We start from the raw sequence: 14,046 nt of genomic DNA on the forward strand, positions 1-14,046 counted from the left end.
ATTTGTGTAAGGTTGCTTGGTAAGTTACGTCGAAAAATGTTTATTTTGCTCAGAACTGTCGTTGCAAATTACAACTTGAACGAATACTGTGAAACTTACTACTGCATTTAAGTATCAATGATTTCATTATCGTAGAATATGATTGAAAGTTATAAGAGGTCAAGCAAAAAACAAACACAATAAGACGGAAGCTCCTCCTCTTTGTAAAGTTGCCAGATGTCGCATTATTGAGCAACATATGTCCGAAGATTTAAAAAAACTGTATCCTCACTTTCCTTGCCAAGTGTACATGAAACATGAACGACGATAATCTTACATATGCTACAAACACTGAGTGGGCTACGAAAATATTATATAATAGCAACAACACAAAACTTAAATACAAGAAAACTCATCTTCTTACAAGAGCAGAACAAATAAAAGCCCTTAAGTCTAGGAAACCTTATATGCACTCATCTGCTCAGAAAAGAAACATCTCGTCACGCTTTCAGCAAACCCATCGATTAGAACCATTTGATGACAAATCGTTGTTTCCACTGCCTGTTTCTTATTTGAGGATGACCGGCAGAATCATGAAGTATGACTGTTTTTAAAGTGAAAGAACATCAGAAAATCCCCGAGGCGGATATTAGGCAGTTGCTCCGCCTCAACTAGACAAATCGCCGCTCCTCCTCCCAGTCCTTGAACCGGACAGGATACGTGCGGGTTCTCGGCTTCTCGCATCACAACGTAGAACCTTCTACATTGAAGCAGTCATGTGATAGAATCTCCAGTGCTTAGGCATTAACAGAAAGTGCTGTGAGTCAGAAGGTGTTGGCAAGAAATAAGAATTGAAACGGAACGTCAGTGGAAATTGTGAATAAATGAGAACTGATATCAATAAAGGTCGACTGCGACTTAGAAGTGATATTGAAATGAGTCAGCCTTAATGTGCAATTCAGGATGATGAATACACGGAAGAACTTCGTAAGGGTAGCGGTAGTTGCGATAATCTTTCGCATGGTCAAGCCACAGTTAGTCACAGTGAACACTAACAGCAAGGCTACGGTGACAGCAACCCTTGGCCATGAAAAATCAGACGGAGAAACGTTCACCTCACAACCTGAGCCTTCTTTGGCCGAGGAAACAAGTACCGTCGACCCCTTCAGCTCCTGTCCTGAATTTGGGGGGCTTCAGGTCCCTGGCTCTGTTATAAAATGCCACTGCCAAGGGAGGGAAGTTTTTGTCAACGGCAAATGCCAAGTTTATGATGGGACTACTGTCGTTCCTGCGCAGCGCGATGATATTTACACAGTTGAGGTTGGTAGAGATTCATGCTTACTCATTTTCCATTTTACCGTCAAGTCGAGTCAAACATTTAAAGTTCAGTTTTTAAGGAAGTCAGACGTTTACATTTCTTTGTCTAAAGGAGCACAATTGTTTTTTTAATATTTAACAGTATAGTACACTTCCACGTGCTGACTCAGTAAGGTAAAACGTTTTAACTTCAATTGCAAACGAAGAGTAATGAGGATCCCTGCTTCACTTGTGGTCATTCCATTATATCACGAAAATCCTGATGTCATTATTTCTGCCTTAATAAGACATTTTAGATGGTCTTTAGAGAGACCTTTAGCCTTCCTTGATACAATTCATGAACGTTGGGTAATACAAACATCCTACATGTAATCTCTCTCTCTCTCTCTCTCTCTCTCTCTCTCTCTCTCTCTCTCTCTCTCTCCACCTCTTGGCGTAAACCAGTGGGTCCCAGCCTGAGGAGGGATATCTAGTTCTGGGAGGTGCAGTGATAGGGTCAAGGAAAATAACTCTATTCCTTTTTGTTTTTTTCGTCTGTAGAGCCACTTCCTTTCAGTACCCCTGCGTTATTACTGACGGCAGCGTGCACGAGCGGAAACTTTCAGTACCCCTGCGTTATTACTGACGGCAGCGTGCACGAGCATTTCCGCTATGCTTGGCTGCAGGAGACATGCTTCAAGTACTGCTCACGAGTAAACGAGGGAGTAAAACGAGCGAGTGAGTAAAATTTGAAATCGCCTCGAATATCAGCACGACATTCGCAGGGCTTTGTATACTCAATAATTGGTACTTAACCCGCCCTGAAGATATTCTTTTATTATTATTTTGCTTTAAAGTGCAAGCTGCATTTTATAATCTCAAGGTGTGCCAGCGTTGAAAAAGTGTGCGAACTTTGGCAAAAGCAACAGTAAACTGGACCCGTCAGTAAGAGAACCCAGTTTCTCGTTTCAATCCCGGCTGGTGCGAGGTGGGCACGTTCGTTGAAACTTATTGCGCCCTAGTCGAGCGGAGTGGATGGTAGCCGCGAGTGCAATGGGAGAGGAATTGAAATATGTTATAAAAAAGAGAAGAAAATATACCACCATGTAGTTGAAAAACGTGAGTACCTCGACGAGGTGCATTATATATATATATATATATATATATATATATATATATATATATATATATATATATATATATAATGTGAGTGAGTGTGTATGCGTGCGTGTGTGTAGGCGCGCGCGCAAAGAGTCAAAAAAGAAAGATGGACAGAGATAATATCATGACTGGTTCCATCCGTTAGGGTGAAGAGCACTTCGTCGAGGTGCTCCCGTTTTTCAAATGCACATTGCTATATTATTTTTAATATTTTAATATTTCAACTCCCCTTCCATTTCACCCGCGGCTACCATCCACTCTGATCGGCAATGGCACAATATATCTTCTTCTTCTTCTTCTTCTTCGTTTTAACACAATATATAAATATATATATATATATATATATATATATATATATATATATATATATATATATATATATCTTCTTCGTTTTAACGTGCTTTTATACCCATTTTATATGGGGTAAGCACAGTGCCTTCTTTGAAGGACTTTGATTTGGCGGTGGGGTAGGCCTGACATCGCTTAGACCCCGGTACCGAACGTGTACATGTATTACCGAAACCCCCGCTCCCTTTCTCCCAGCAGCACGAGGAGAACTGGGCGGGTAGTCCGACAGTTCGAGACGAGTGAGGTGTCTGTTATGTTTTTAGAAGATGTTGGAGTGGCTTTGTTTATGTGTGTATTAGTCTGTAACATCCATTTGCTTTCAGCAAACCTATCCGTTGATTACATACGTAATCCCGGGATGTCTACACAGATAGCAAAGTTTCCGCCTCTGACTGGTTGGCTGCGCGGGATTGAACCTCGCCACAGGCTTCTATGAAGTCTGTGGTTGCCACTCTACCAACCAAGCCATCGAGGCTCTATATATATATATATATATATATATATATATATATATATATATATATATATATATATATATATATATATATATATATATATATACAGTATTATATATATATATATATATATATATATATATATATATATATATATATATATACATTACGTACATATTTGAGTTTTGAATCTGAGATTACTCCTCATGAAATTTTAAGGAAGCTTCAGGAATTACCATGTAGCTCATGAAGCACTTGTAAAACAATCCCGTTTAATGGCTGTCTGGGTCACTGGGTCACTGGAAGCAATGAGACGTTCCTATTCATTCGAGCCATCAAGTCGTGAACCGGATTATGTGAGCAAGTTCGTAATCTATCAAACGCTTTGACGTACATATCTACAGAAATGACTAAAAATGTATCTCATTCACAGTACTTTGCGTCCTTATTAGACTTTTTACCCTTTATAACCATATTCACATAAAAGAATAGATGCAGGGAGGAATTTGGTGAATAAAACTGAAAAGGCCAATAAAAAACAAATCAGAAAGCAAATCAAACTGATAAATACCCTACCACCTATCCAACATGTTCTTAAGGACGTGTCAAAGGATCCATTCCCTTGAAAAAGACGCTTTTTTATGGACGAGACAAATCATCACCACAGAGACCAATAACGAACATTTAGCTGCTCTCGTCATTTTGTTTGCTCACGTACAGGAAACCCTCATGTGTCAGTCTCGCTACGATAAAATTCAAAGTAAGAAACGTGAGAATAAATTGTTTTAAAATCTATAATGGCCCTGTACTTATGAATGAGGGACCAAATAACTTGAGGCAGTCTTCAGAGGAGAATTCATTATATCATTCATCCTTCATTGTACAGTACAACCCTCTCAATATTGCGCCCTTCTTGCTGCCAAGGAATTTGTTTCTGAGATCCCTGATGAACAATTGCAGTAGTGAGATTTCCGACAGAACTTTCAACAAAATTCCTTTTGGATTTTTCTCTCATCTTCTACGCTACTATTGTAGTCAGAATAATCTCAAATTTCATCGTGACTTATAAAATAATCAGTAGAGAATGACTTAAAATTGCCTTTGCAATTCAGTGTTTAACAGAAGTTGAACAAACATGAGGTGGCATTAATTTCGTTCTTGTACGAACCAGAGGTGACACAGCTTTACTTCTTGTAAAAGCCACAGGTGACATAGCTTTAAATCTGGTATTAACCAAAGGTGGCATAGCTTTACTTCTTGTAAAAACCACAGGTGACACAGCTTTACATCTGGTATTAACCGCAGGTGGCATTGCTTTGCTTCTTGTAAAACCCACAGGTGACACAGTTTTCCATCTGGTATTAACCACAGGTGGCATAGCTTTACTTCTTGTAAAAACCACAGTTGACACAGCTTTACATCTGGTATTAACCAAAGGTGGCATAGCTTTACTTCTTGTAAAAACCACAGGTGACACAGCTTTACATGTGGTATTAACCAAAGGTGGCATAGCTTGACTTCTTGTAAAAACCACGGGTGACACAATTTTACATCTGGTATTAACCACAGGTGGCATAGCTTTACTTCTTGTAAAAACCACAGGTGACACAGCTTTACATGTGGTATTAACCAAAGGTGGCATAGCTTTACTTCTTGTAAAAACCACAGGTGACACAGCTTTACATCTGGTATTAACCACAGTTGGCATAGCTTGACTTCTTGTAAAAACCACGGGTGGCACAATTTTACATCTGGTATTAACCACAGGTGGCATAGCTTTACTTCTTGTAAAAACCACAGGTGACACAGCTTTACATGTGGTATTAACCAAAGGTGGCATAGCTTTACTTCTTGTAAAAACCACAGGTGACACAACTTTACATCTGGTATTAACCAAAGGTGGTATAGCTTTACTTCTTGTAAAAACCACAGGTGACACAGCTTTACATCTGGTATTAACCACAGGTGGCATCTTTACTTCTTGTAAAAATCACAGGTGACACAACTTTACATCTGGTATTAACCAAAGGTGGCATAGCTTTACTTCTTGTAAAAACCACAGGTGACACAGCTTTACATCTGGTATTAACCATAGGTGGCATAGCTTGACTTCTTGTAAAAAACACGGGGTTACACAATTTTACAGCTGGTATTAACCACAGGTGGCATAGCTTTACTTCTTGTAAAAACCACAGGTGACACGGCTTTACATGTGGTATTAACCAAAGGTGGCATAGCTTGACTTCTTGTAAAAACCACAGGTGGCACAACTTTACATCTGGTATTAACCAAAGGTGGCATAGCTTGACTTCTTGTAAAAACCACAGGTGACACAGCTTTACATCTGGTATTAACCACAGGTGGCATAGCTTGACTTCTTGTAAAAATCACAGGTGACACAATTTTACATCTGGTATTAACCAAAGTTGGCATAGCTTTACTTCTTGTAAAAACCACAGGTGACACAATTTTATATCTGGTATTAACCACAGGTGGCTTAGCTTGACTTCTTGTAAAAACCACAGGTGACACAATTTTATATCTGGTATTAACCACAGGTGGCTTAGCTTGACTTCTTGTAAAAACCACAGGTGACACAGCTTTACATCTGGTATTAACCAAAGGTGGCATAGCTTGACTTCTTGTGTAACCAAGGGTAGAGAAGCTTCTTTCTTGTATAAACCATTGGTGTCAGTTTTTTCTTGTCCTATCCATGGGTGGTTTATCTCGTCTTTCATGTATGTATACGGTTTATTTATATTTTGTTTTTATGAGCTTCTTTACCCATTTAAATGACTGATGTTTATCATTCAAGTGGCCTACTGTATCTTGATGCTCTTCAGTTCTAGTCTCTTCTTTCAGCGTGCCAGTCATTTGTTGTCATTTTCATCTGACTATTCTTATCCTCCTCTTTGATGGAAAATTTACTACAGGGGCACCTATAAAAGATATCTATGATTTAATATTACCATGAATTGTTCTATAAATTCTTATGGTCATAGAGAAAATTTAGTTTATTTTTAATATACTGATTCATGACATTTTAATGTTATTTATCTGAAGATTTTTATTCCTGTGATTTGAATTTTAAAAAATTAAATATTTTAATATTTTTTGTCTGAAAAGTCTCACGATATCTAGAGACAGAATATTGTTTGTGAATGAACAGGTAACTGAAATATAAAGAATTCTTATGCACCATTTTCTTTTTCTTCCTGTAGCACGGTTAGAATAAATGAAGCTGTCAATTAAGTTTTGCACCCAAAGAAAATTCAGATGACAAAAATTTTCATATTTAATTTTTCTGTATTTTTTACAGTCCGATACAACTAATTACAACGTAACAGTTAGAGATGTAAATTGCGATCCTACCAAGTATCGTTTCTTTAACTTCACCAAGGGGCAGTTTTATTTGAGACCTCGTGGCGATATGGTTCTTCTGGAGGATGCTGGTGACCTGAAAGGACAACGCATTAATAATTACTGCCTCGTCCATCACCTTGATAATCTTGGCGACCTGACATGGACGATGAAAGCCTGCGTGCCGATCCCCTCCATTCCTAGGTGTTGTCCAGATGGGTATGCCACGAAGGAAGGAAAATGTCAGCCCGCAAAAACGCCAGTTTTGCTCACGCCACCCGTGTCAGCAAATCCTTCTGGCAGCGGTGTGAATTGGCCAAATATCACAAATTTTCTCAGCAAGCTCACGTGTGATTCTGAACCTATGAAAACGATTCCACTCTCTCACAAACAGTCAGGTCTACTATCCTTGGCTGACGGTGTACATCACAGGTGGGTTCCTGGGGAATTTAACAGAAGGCGTGTATATTACTCTTGCCCTGACTTCTGTGTTGATGGGGTCGAAAACATTGACGGCTCTGTCGATTACTTTACGAGCTTTTGCTACCAGGATCCAAGAAAGGCCCATGAAGTAGCTTGTCAAAACGGACCATGTTTTCATAAATGCTGCAAGTATGGGTATTCAATGGATTTGCATCGCAGTTTGTGCGTGCCAGACGAGAACTCCACTTTCAATCCACCTGTTGCTACTGATTTATCCAAGTACAACATCGTCATTGGTTATCCAATATGCGAGTCTTTTATCCACAAGAAAGGGAGGATAGCCATAGACGGTAACGGAAATCTGATTCACAGAGACGGCGATTACCCCTCAAGCGATTTCTGCGCAGACACATTTCTGGAAAACGGCCTCCAAAAACAAGGGGCCTTGACCTGTCCAGACAGACCACCCGTGTGGATTAGCGTGAGGTCCTACCTGTTCCCTATCTGTAAATTTATCTCCTTGATCTTCCTAAGCGTCATCATTGCCTGTCATTTATTCGTCCCCGGACTTTTGGCTGATGGAGGAGTACACCTGATGTGCTACGCAATTTCTCTGTTCACCGCCTTCTCCACGGGCTTCTCTGTCAACGTCTTCCATGAGTATCTCGGTGATTCTTCCTGCGTCAGTCTTGGTATGGCAGCTCCTTCTTCTTCTTCTTCTTCTTCTTCTCATTTTTCTTTAACCAAAAAGCATGCTGATGTTTCATTTTATGATAATTCAGTTCAGTTCCAATTATGAATTTTTACTTTAATAAGGATTTTTTCCCCATAAAACTAACGTTATGCGATCAATATAAAAAGTAGATTATTGTAACGGTTTTTTGTTTATATAGCTGAAACATTGTAACTGGTGACTGAGGAGAACTGAAGTCTGATACTAGATAATGACCCTTTTGCAGCTATCGCTATGCAGTTTGGATTCCTCGCAACATTTTTCTGGCTGAATGTAATGTGTTTTGAGATTTGGAGGAAAATTAGGTAAGAAATTTATATAATTTTCTTTTATGCTTATAAAAGTAATGAACTGTTCCGTGTTATTCAGATTTATGGTTCGATTTTGCTTTCGCGAAAATTCTTTGACACTATTGTAATAAGATAGAATACGCATGAATTTATAGGTGTTTCTACATAGATTTTGTCAAGATCTCTTATTTAAGATATTAATTAGAAGGTACAACGAAAGGCAAATGTCAACTGAGTGAAGGTGAAAGTCATGAAACTTGTAGATGTGAGCTTGATTGACGCTTTTTGTTCAAAGAAGCGTCCTCTCATATGGACAGTTTTGTGACGATCAGCTTTCTGCCTTTTAATAACCACAGCACAGTGGGTCCTGGCCTGAACCAAACCTAGGCCTATCCTCCTTCTACTAGAGTGATTTATCTTGACCCTTTTCTTCCACCATTGCTTCATTAGTTTCAATGACGAATGTGCCTCTCGAAACGGATGACACCACAAAAATCTTGTTGCTTCACCATTCCAGGAGTCTTGCGAACCAGACGCCTTCCAGCCGGTTTTCAAGTGGATTCTGTCTGTTGTACGGCTGGGGGACACCCGTTTGCATTTGGTGAGAAAACTTGAAAAGTTCATGATCTTTTGATAATCAATATCAGTTTTATTTATACTTCTGCAATCTTATATCTCTAATTCACTCGTCTCTGAACTTTCTTTTCATCAGAGCTCTGGAAGATAAACAACACTTTTATGAAAGTTTTTTAATAAAGTCTATAAATCTAAGAGATTATTATACCCTGGTCTTTTACCTTCCAGCACAGTTACCATTGCAATGCAACACCTGGCTCCGGATAATGTTTGGGGTGTAATTAAGCCATATATAGGTATTTCGCGATGTTGGTTCAGAGGTAAGTTCTTTGCTCAACTCATTTAAAAGCTTATTAGCATAGAAGCTCCCCGTCATCGTATCATGTAGTGACTTTTTCAGGACTTGAGCTTCCAAACTCTGCTCTGAAATACAAGGTACTGAACATTGTAAAATATATATATTCTTCATGATTCAAACAGATTCTTGTTCATTGATGTTGCATACCTTTCAGAAGGGAACTTATCAGTGGACTAAAGTGTCCTAAAATTAGAGAACCAGATTTAACCAAGTAATATATAAGATCCTTTTCTCTATTTTTCAGAGGACATTGGCACGTTGCTATACTTCTATGGCCCTGTAACCTTCGCGGCTATATGCAGTTCTGTCTTCATTGTGCTCACATTTATAAACTATAAAGCGATACTTCGAAATTTCATGAAAATGAGTGATGTTCAAAGGATGAGGGACCGGGAGGTCGAACCTGACCAAAACGTTAGACCCCCAAAGTTGCCTCCTGCCCAGATCACGGGTCCCATTCAAGAGTAAGAATGCGAGATAACCATAATTTGCTGCGGTATTTGTTAATTTAGATAATGGTGTTCAGCTAATATTTGCCTAACTAATAGAGCAATGTCCTTCTTTTGTTGATATTGTGTCTACTTGGAATCACAAGTTATTAACGCTTCCAAACGGTATCTTGTCATTGGTTTGTTTGCTTGCCTGTGTCTGCTTATCTGTTTCGTAGTATGAGTAGGCAAAAGTTATGTGTGCATTAAAAAAAAAAAAAAAAACAAATTGACCAAAGGTGGGCCTCGAGACTGTCAACAAGGGATCAGGTTTTGAAGAGATAATGTTTTATGGTTGGGAGCAGAGGCTGAGTTAGGTGGAATGCTCAGCCTTCGAAGTGTAATGTACACTTTTCTAACTTTTTTCTTATATTCTTTTGAGGTTCTATATCTTTTAATTAGAATGGATTATTTTACGTTATCAAAAGGATTTTTAATAATTTTAGGAGCATAGGCACACATGCGCACTTCTTACAGATATGTCATATGCTGTTGTGTGTTAGTTTATGTATTTACTGAATGACTGTCCTTTTCAGTTTCTCTACAAAGATGAAGCTTTTTGCTCTGATGGTCTTTTGCTGGATTACAGAAGTCCTCTCATGGAAAATACCTCCCATGGAACTCTGGTAAAGTATCTCTTCGCAGTTTTCACATTTTCATGGTAACAATGTCGAAATTTAGACTAATCGTGTTATATATTCTACAAATTTCATCGACGAAAAGAGACGTTAAGATGTCGAAATTTAAACTAATTGTGTTATATATTCTGCAAATTTCATCGACGAAAAGAGACGTAAAGATGTCGAAATTTAGACTAATTGTGTTATATCTTCTACAAATTTCATCGACGAAAAGAGAGGTTAAGATGTCGAAATTTAGACTAATTGTGTTATATATTCTACAAATTTCATCGACGAAAAGAGACGTAAAGATGTCGAAATTTAGACTAAATGTGTTATATATTCTACAAATTTCATCGACGAAAAGAGACGTAAAGAAATGTTATATATTCTACAAATTTCATCGACGAAAAGAGACGTTAAGATGTCGAAATTTAGACTAATTGTGTTATATATTCTACAAATTTCATCGACGAAAAGAGACGTAAAGATGTCGAAATTTAGACTAAATGTGTTATATATTCTACAAATTTCATCGACGAAAAAGACGTAAAAATGTCGAAATTTAGACTAATTGTGTTATATATTCTACAAATTTCATCGATGAAAAGAGACGTTAAGATGTCGAAATTTAGACTAATTGTGTTATATATTCTACAAATTTCATCGACGAAAAGAGACGTAAAAATGTCGAAATTTAGACTAATTGTGTTATATATTCTACAAATTTCATCGACGAAAAGAGACGTTAAGATGTCGAAATTTAGACTAATTGTGTTATATATTCTACAAATTTCATCGACGAAAAGAGACGTAAAAATGTCGAAATTTAGACTAATTGTGTTATATATTCTACAAATTTCATCGATGAAAAGAGACGTTAAGATGTCGAAATTTAGACTAATTGTGTTATATATTCTACAAATTTCATCGACGAAAAGAGACGTAAAAATGTCGAAATTTAGACTAATTGTGTTATATATTCTACAAATTTCATCGATGAAAAGAGACGTTAAGATGTCGAAATTTAGACTAATTGTGTTATATATTCTACAAATTTCATCGACGAAAAGAGATGTAAAAATGTCGAAATTTAGACTAATTGTGTTATATATTCTACAAATTTCATCGACGAAAAGAGATGTAAAAATGTCGAAATTTAGACTAATCGTGTTACATATTCTACAAATTTCATCGACGAAAAGAGACTTTCAAAACCACAAAACTCAGCTACACAAAAACGAATTGCAGCGTGTCAGCTCCACCACATTTAGAAACATAGCAGCATTTGTCAATAGGCGTTGCAGCAAAGTAAGGGATTCATACGTCTCGCCCCATCCACAAGTGCATTAAAGAGAAAAGAAGGGTAATGACTGAAGAAAATTTTCTTTTTGTGGTGAAATGGAATCGCACTCCATATTTGGAAACTGGAACAATACTAGACACAGCGAATAAAGTATAAATTGTAGTTTTGCCTTTTTTGAAGGCACGAAGATATGTGGTTGACCATTTTCCTTCTTCCTCTGAAAATGAATAATTATGCATTTCTTTTCGTCCTTTATGATGGCGGCAGTGCATTGATCCCAAAATGGAAACGCCCCAAGCTTGCGAGATGCCTAATGTTTTTTGCGTGAAGAAGTGATTCTCCTTTCGAGAAACACTACCAAATTTACTCGTAACAGTTGCCAGCTTGAACCATTCCTTACACAGTTATTTTATTATTGAATGCCTGTCACTAGTGTTACAATATAAAGAGGCTGATATGTTTAGTTATCTTACAAATGGAATCTCGTGTTTATTTTTTTACTTGAATGTATGCAAGTCCACATTTTATCTGTGTACTATAGTGCAAGATTTTCGTAATGAGCTTTCTAAAACATGGTTTTGTGCATTAAAAGAAAATTTATCGATCAAAATATGCATAAAGCTACAGCCTGAGACTGATACATCTTTTATTGAAGTAATGAGCATTCGTTGTTCTCGCATACTGTCATTTCTTACAATATTAGTGGTAGCCTTAACAGAATTATGGTCTGAAATCTCCTGAGAATTTTGGAACTTCCGAAGGAATGAAGACGACGCCGACTTGTATGGCAGTGGAGTACTTCTGGCCATGATCGAGAGATTTCAAACGCAGGCCGGTACCGAGGGTGGGATGCGTGGGGGGCCCTGTCGGGAGTGTCGAACGACCCCCCCCAAAAAAAAAAAATTTCCGGAAGTCCATATTTTCTGTGACTATCCTTTTCATTGAACTGTACTTATAAAGTAATAAATAACAATCTTTTGTTTTTTTGGCAAGTCTTCTTTTATATATCTTATAGGTTTTAATTTCAGTGCAAACTTTCAACATTATAAGTAAAATTCTGTTAACCAAAGTCAGTACTTTGAATAACATCTAATCGGATAGAAGGGCATAGACTGCATGCCCAGTTTTTCTTCTTAATATGACTAAAATAACATTTTGAAGTATTTCATCTTGTATATACCTATATATGCAATGAAATATATAGAAAAAAAGGTCCAGCTTTGGGAAAAACGACTCCGCCCCCATAAAAAAAAAACTCTGGGTACGGGCCTGAAACCTAAGGGCAAAATACTCCCCAGTGAAGCTTGAGATTCATACTTCTCTTTCTGTCGAGACACTGAATAAAATAGTAAATAAAACCAGCTCTCCTATCTGGAATGTATCATGACGGGTTCTCGTGGTAATTAAGCTCTGAACAAACTTTGTTTATTAAAAAATTGAAATGTGTAGGCTATATAGATGTAGAATTTTCTACACACAGTGACACGCTTTATACCTAAGGCAATATCCTGTGACTTGATTGCAGCTCAGATTCATGCTATACATAAAATGACAGGTTATCATTTCTCTACACTGCAGGGCACTGACGGACACCTTGAATGCTCTACAAGGACTCTTCATTTTCATCATCTTTCTGCTGAACAGACGCAAACGGGATCTTGTGGAAGAGAAATTTCCTCTTCCCTTTAATTTAGTGAGGAGATGCCAGAAACTAGTGAGCAAGGCAGCAACAAAACAGAGCGAAGAGTCGCCAGAAATCCCTCAAAAAGAAGATCACTCCACGGTCTCTGCAATCAGTCTAGATCTCTCAAGGGCAACAGCCACTGCATAACTTTGCCAGCAGACAATGTCGGGGACTTCATGGGATAATTAAATGCACCAAATGCATCAGTGAATATGGGCAATGACAGATACTTTGATGTTACCTTTTCACTACATTCCACTGCAGAAATATTCTCCTGGAACAGCAGAGTTCACTCTTAATAACATTAGTAGAAAACACCTTAGCCAAGGGGACTTTCGCAATTAATATTGCTTTATTTTCTTGCATTAGCCTGTTAGATTAACTTCATTTCAGATTATGTGATATGTTTTGGGTGTAGTGTTGTGAAATCTTTATCAGGCACTTCTTTGAGATTCTTCTAGAATATATATATATATATATATATATATATATATATATATATATATATATATATATATATATATATATATACACACATATATATATATATATATATATATATATATATATATATATATGATTATTATCAATTTTGTACGTGATTCACTTATCACACATTACAACAGGTGAAAAATAAGAGACGGGGTGTAGGTCCTGACCGGTTTCGACTTTATTTCCAAGCCATTGACAAAGGACTGATCCTATATGTGTGTATGTATATATATATATATATATATATATATATATATATATATATATATATATATATATATATATATATATATATATATATATATATTGAATAAATAACCATTTGTTGAGGAACGAGAAAAGCAAGCAAAACATGACAAAAAAATCTGAAAAAAGGGAGACGTCTCTTGAAGGACAGGAAATTGAAGACAGTACGTAGAAAAGCTTTCATCATTCCATACAGACCGAGAAATGCTTATTTTTAAAGCAAAGTTTTGA

The 14,046-nt window shown here is 37.2% G+C and overlaps 1 protein-coding gene across 1 annotated transcript; it reads left to right on the plus strand.

The window, feature by feature from the left end:
- Positions 1-676: 676 nt before the first annotated feature.
- LOC136852582 (probable G-protein coupled receptor Mth-like 2) lies at positions 677-13,362 on the plus strand. Its single transcript, XM_067127410.1, has 8 exons — positions 677-1,299; positions 6,559-7,714; positions 7,982-8,060; positions 8,563-8,646; positions 8,850-8,941; positions 9,224-9,443; positions 10,004-10,093; positions 12,972-13,362. Exons 1-8 carry the CDS (start codon positions 943-945, stop codon positions 13,222-13,224), a joined length of 2,331 nt encoding a protein of 776 aa, XP_066983511.1. The 5' UTR covers positions 677-942; the 3' UTR covers positions 13,225-13,362.
- Positions 13,363-14,046: the final 684 nt, after the last annotated feature.

The sequence above is a fragment of the Macrobrachium rosenbergii genome, chromosome 3, assembly GCF_040412425.1.
Source record: "Macrobrachium rosenbergii isolate ZJJX-2024 chromosome 3, ASM4041242v1, whole genome shotgun sequence".
Classification (NCBI taxonomy): domain Eukaryota; kingdom Metazoa; phylum Arthropoda; class Malacostraca; order Decapoda; family Palaemonidae; genus Macrobrachium; species Macrobrachium rosenbergii.

Coding starts and splice junctions, on each gene's coding strand:
- LOC136852582 (XM_067127410.1), top strand. CDS start 943: ATGATGAATACACGGAAGAACTTCGTAAGGGTAGCGGTAGTTGCGATA. Junction 1,300..6,558: donor ATGATATTTACACAGTTGAG/GTTGGTAGAGAT, acceptor TATTTTTTACAG/TCCGATACAACTAATTACAA. Junction 8,061..8,562: donor GAGATTTGGAGGAAAATTAG/GTAAGAAATTTA, acceptor TCACCATTCCAG/GAGTCTTGCGAACCAGACGC.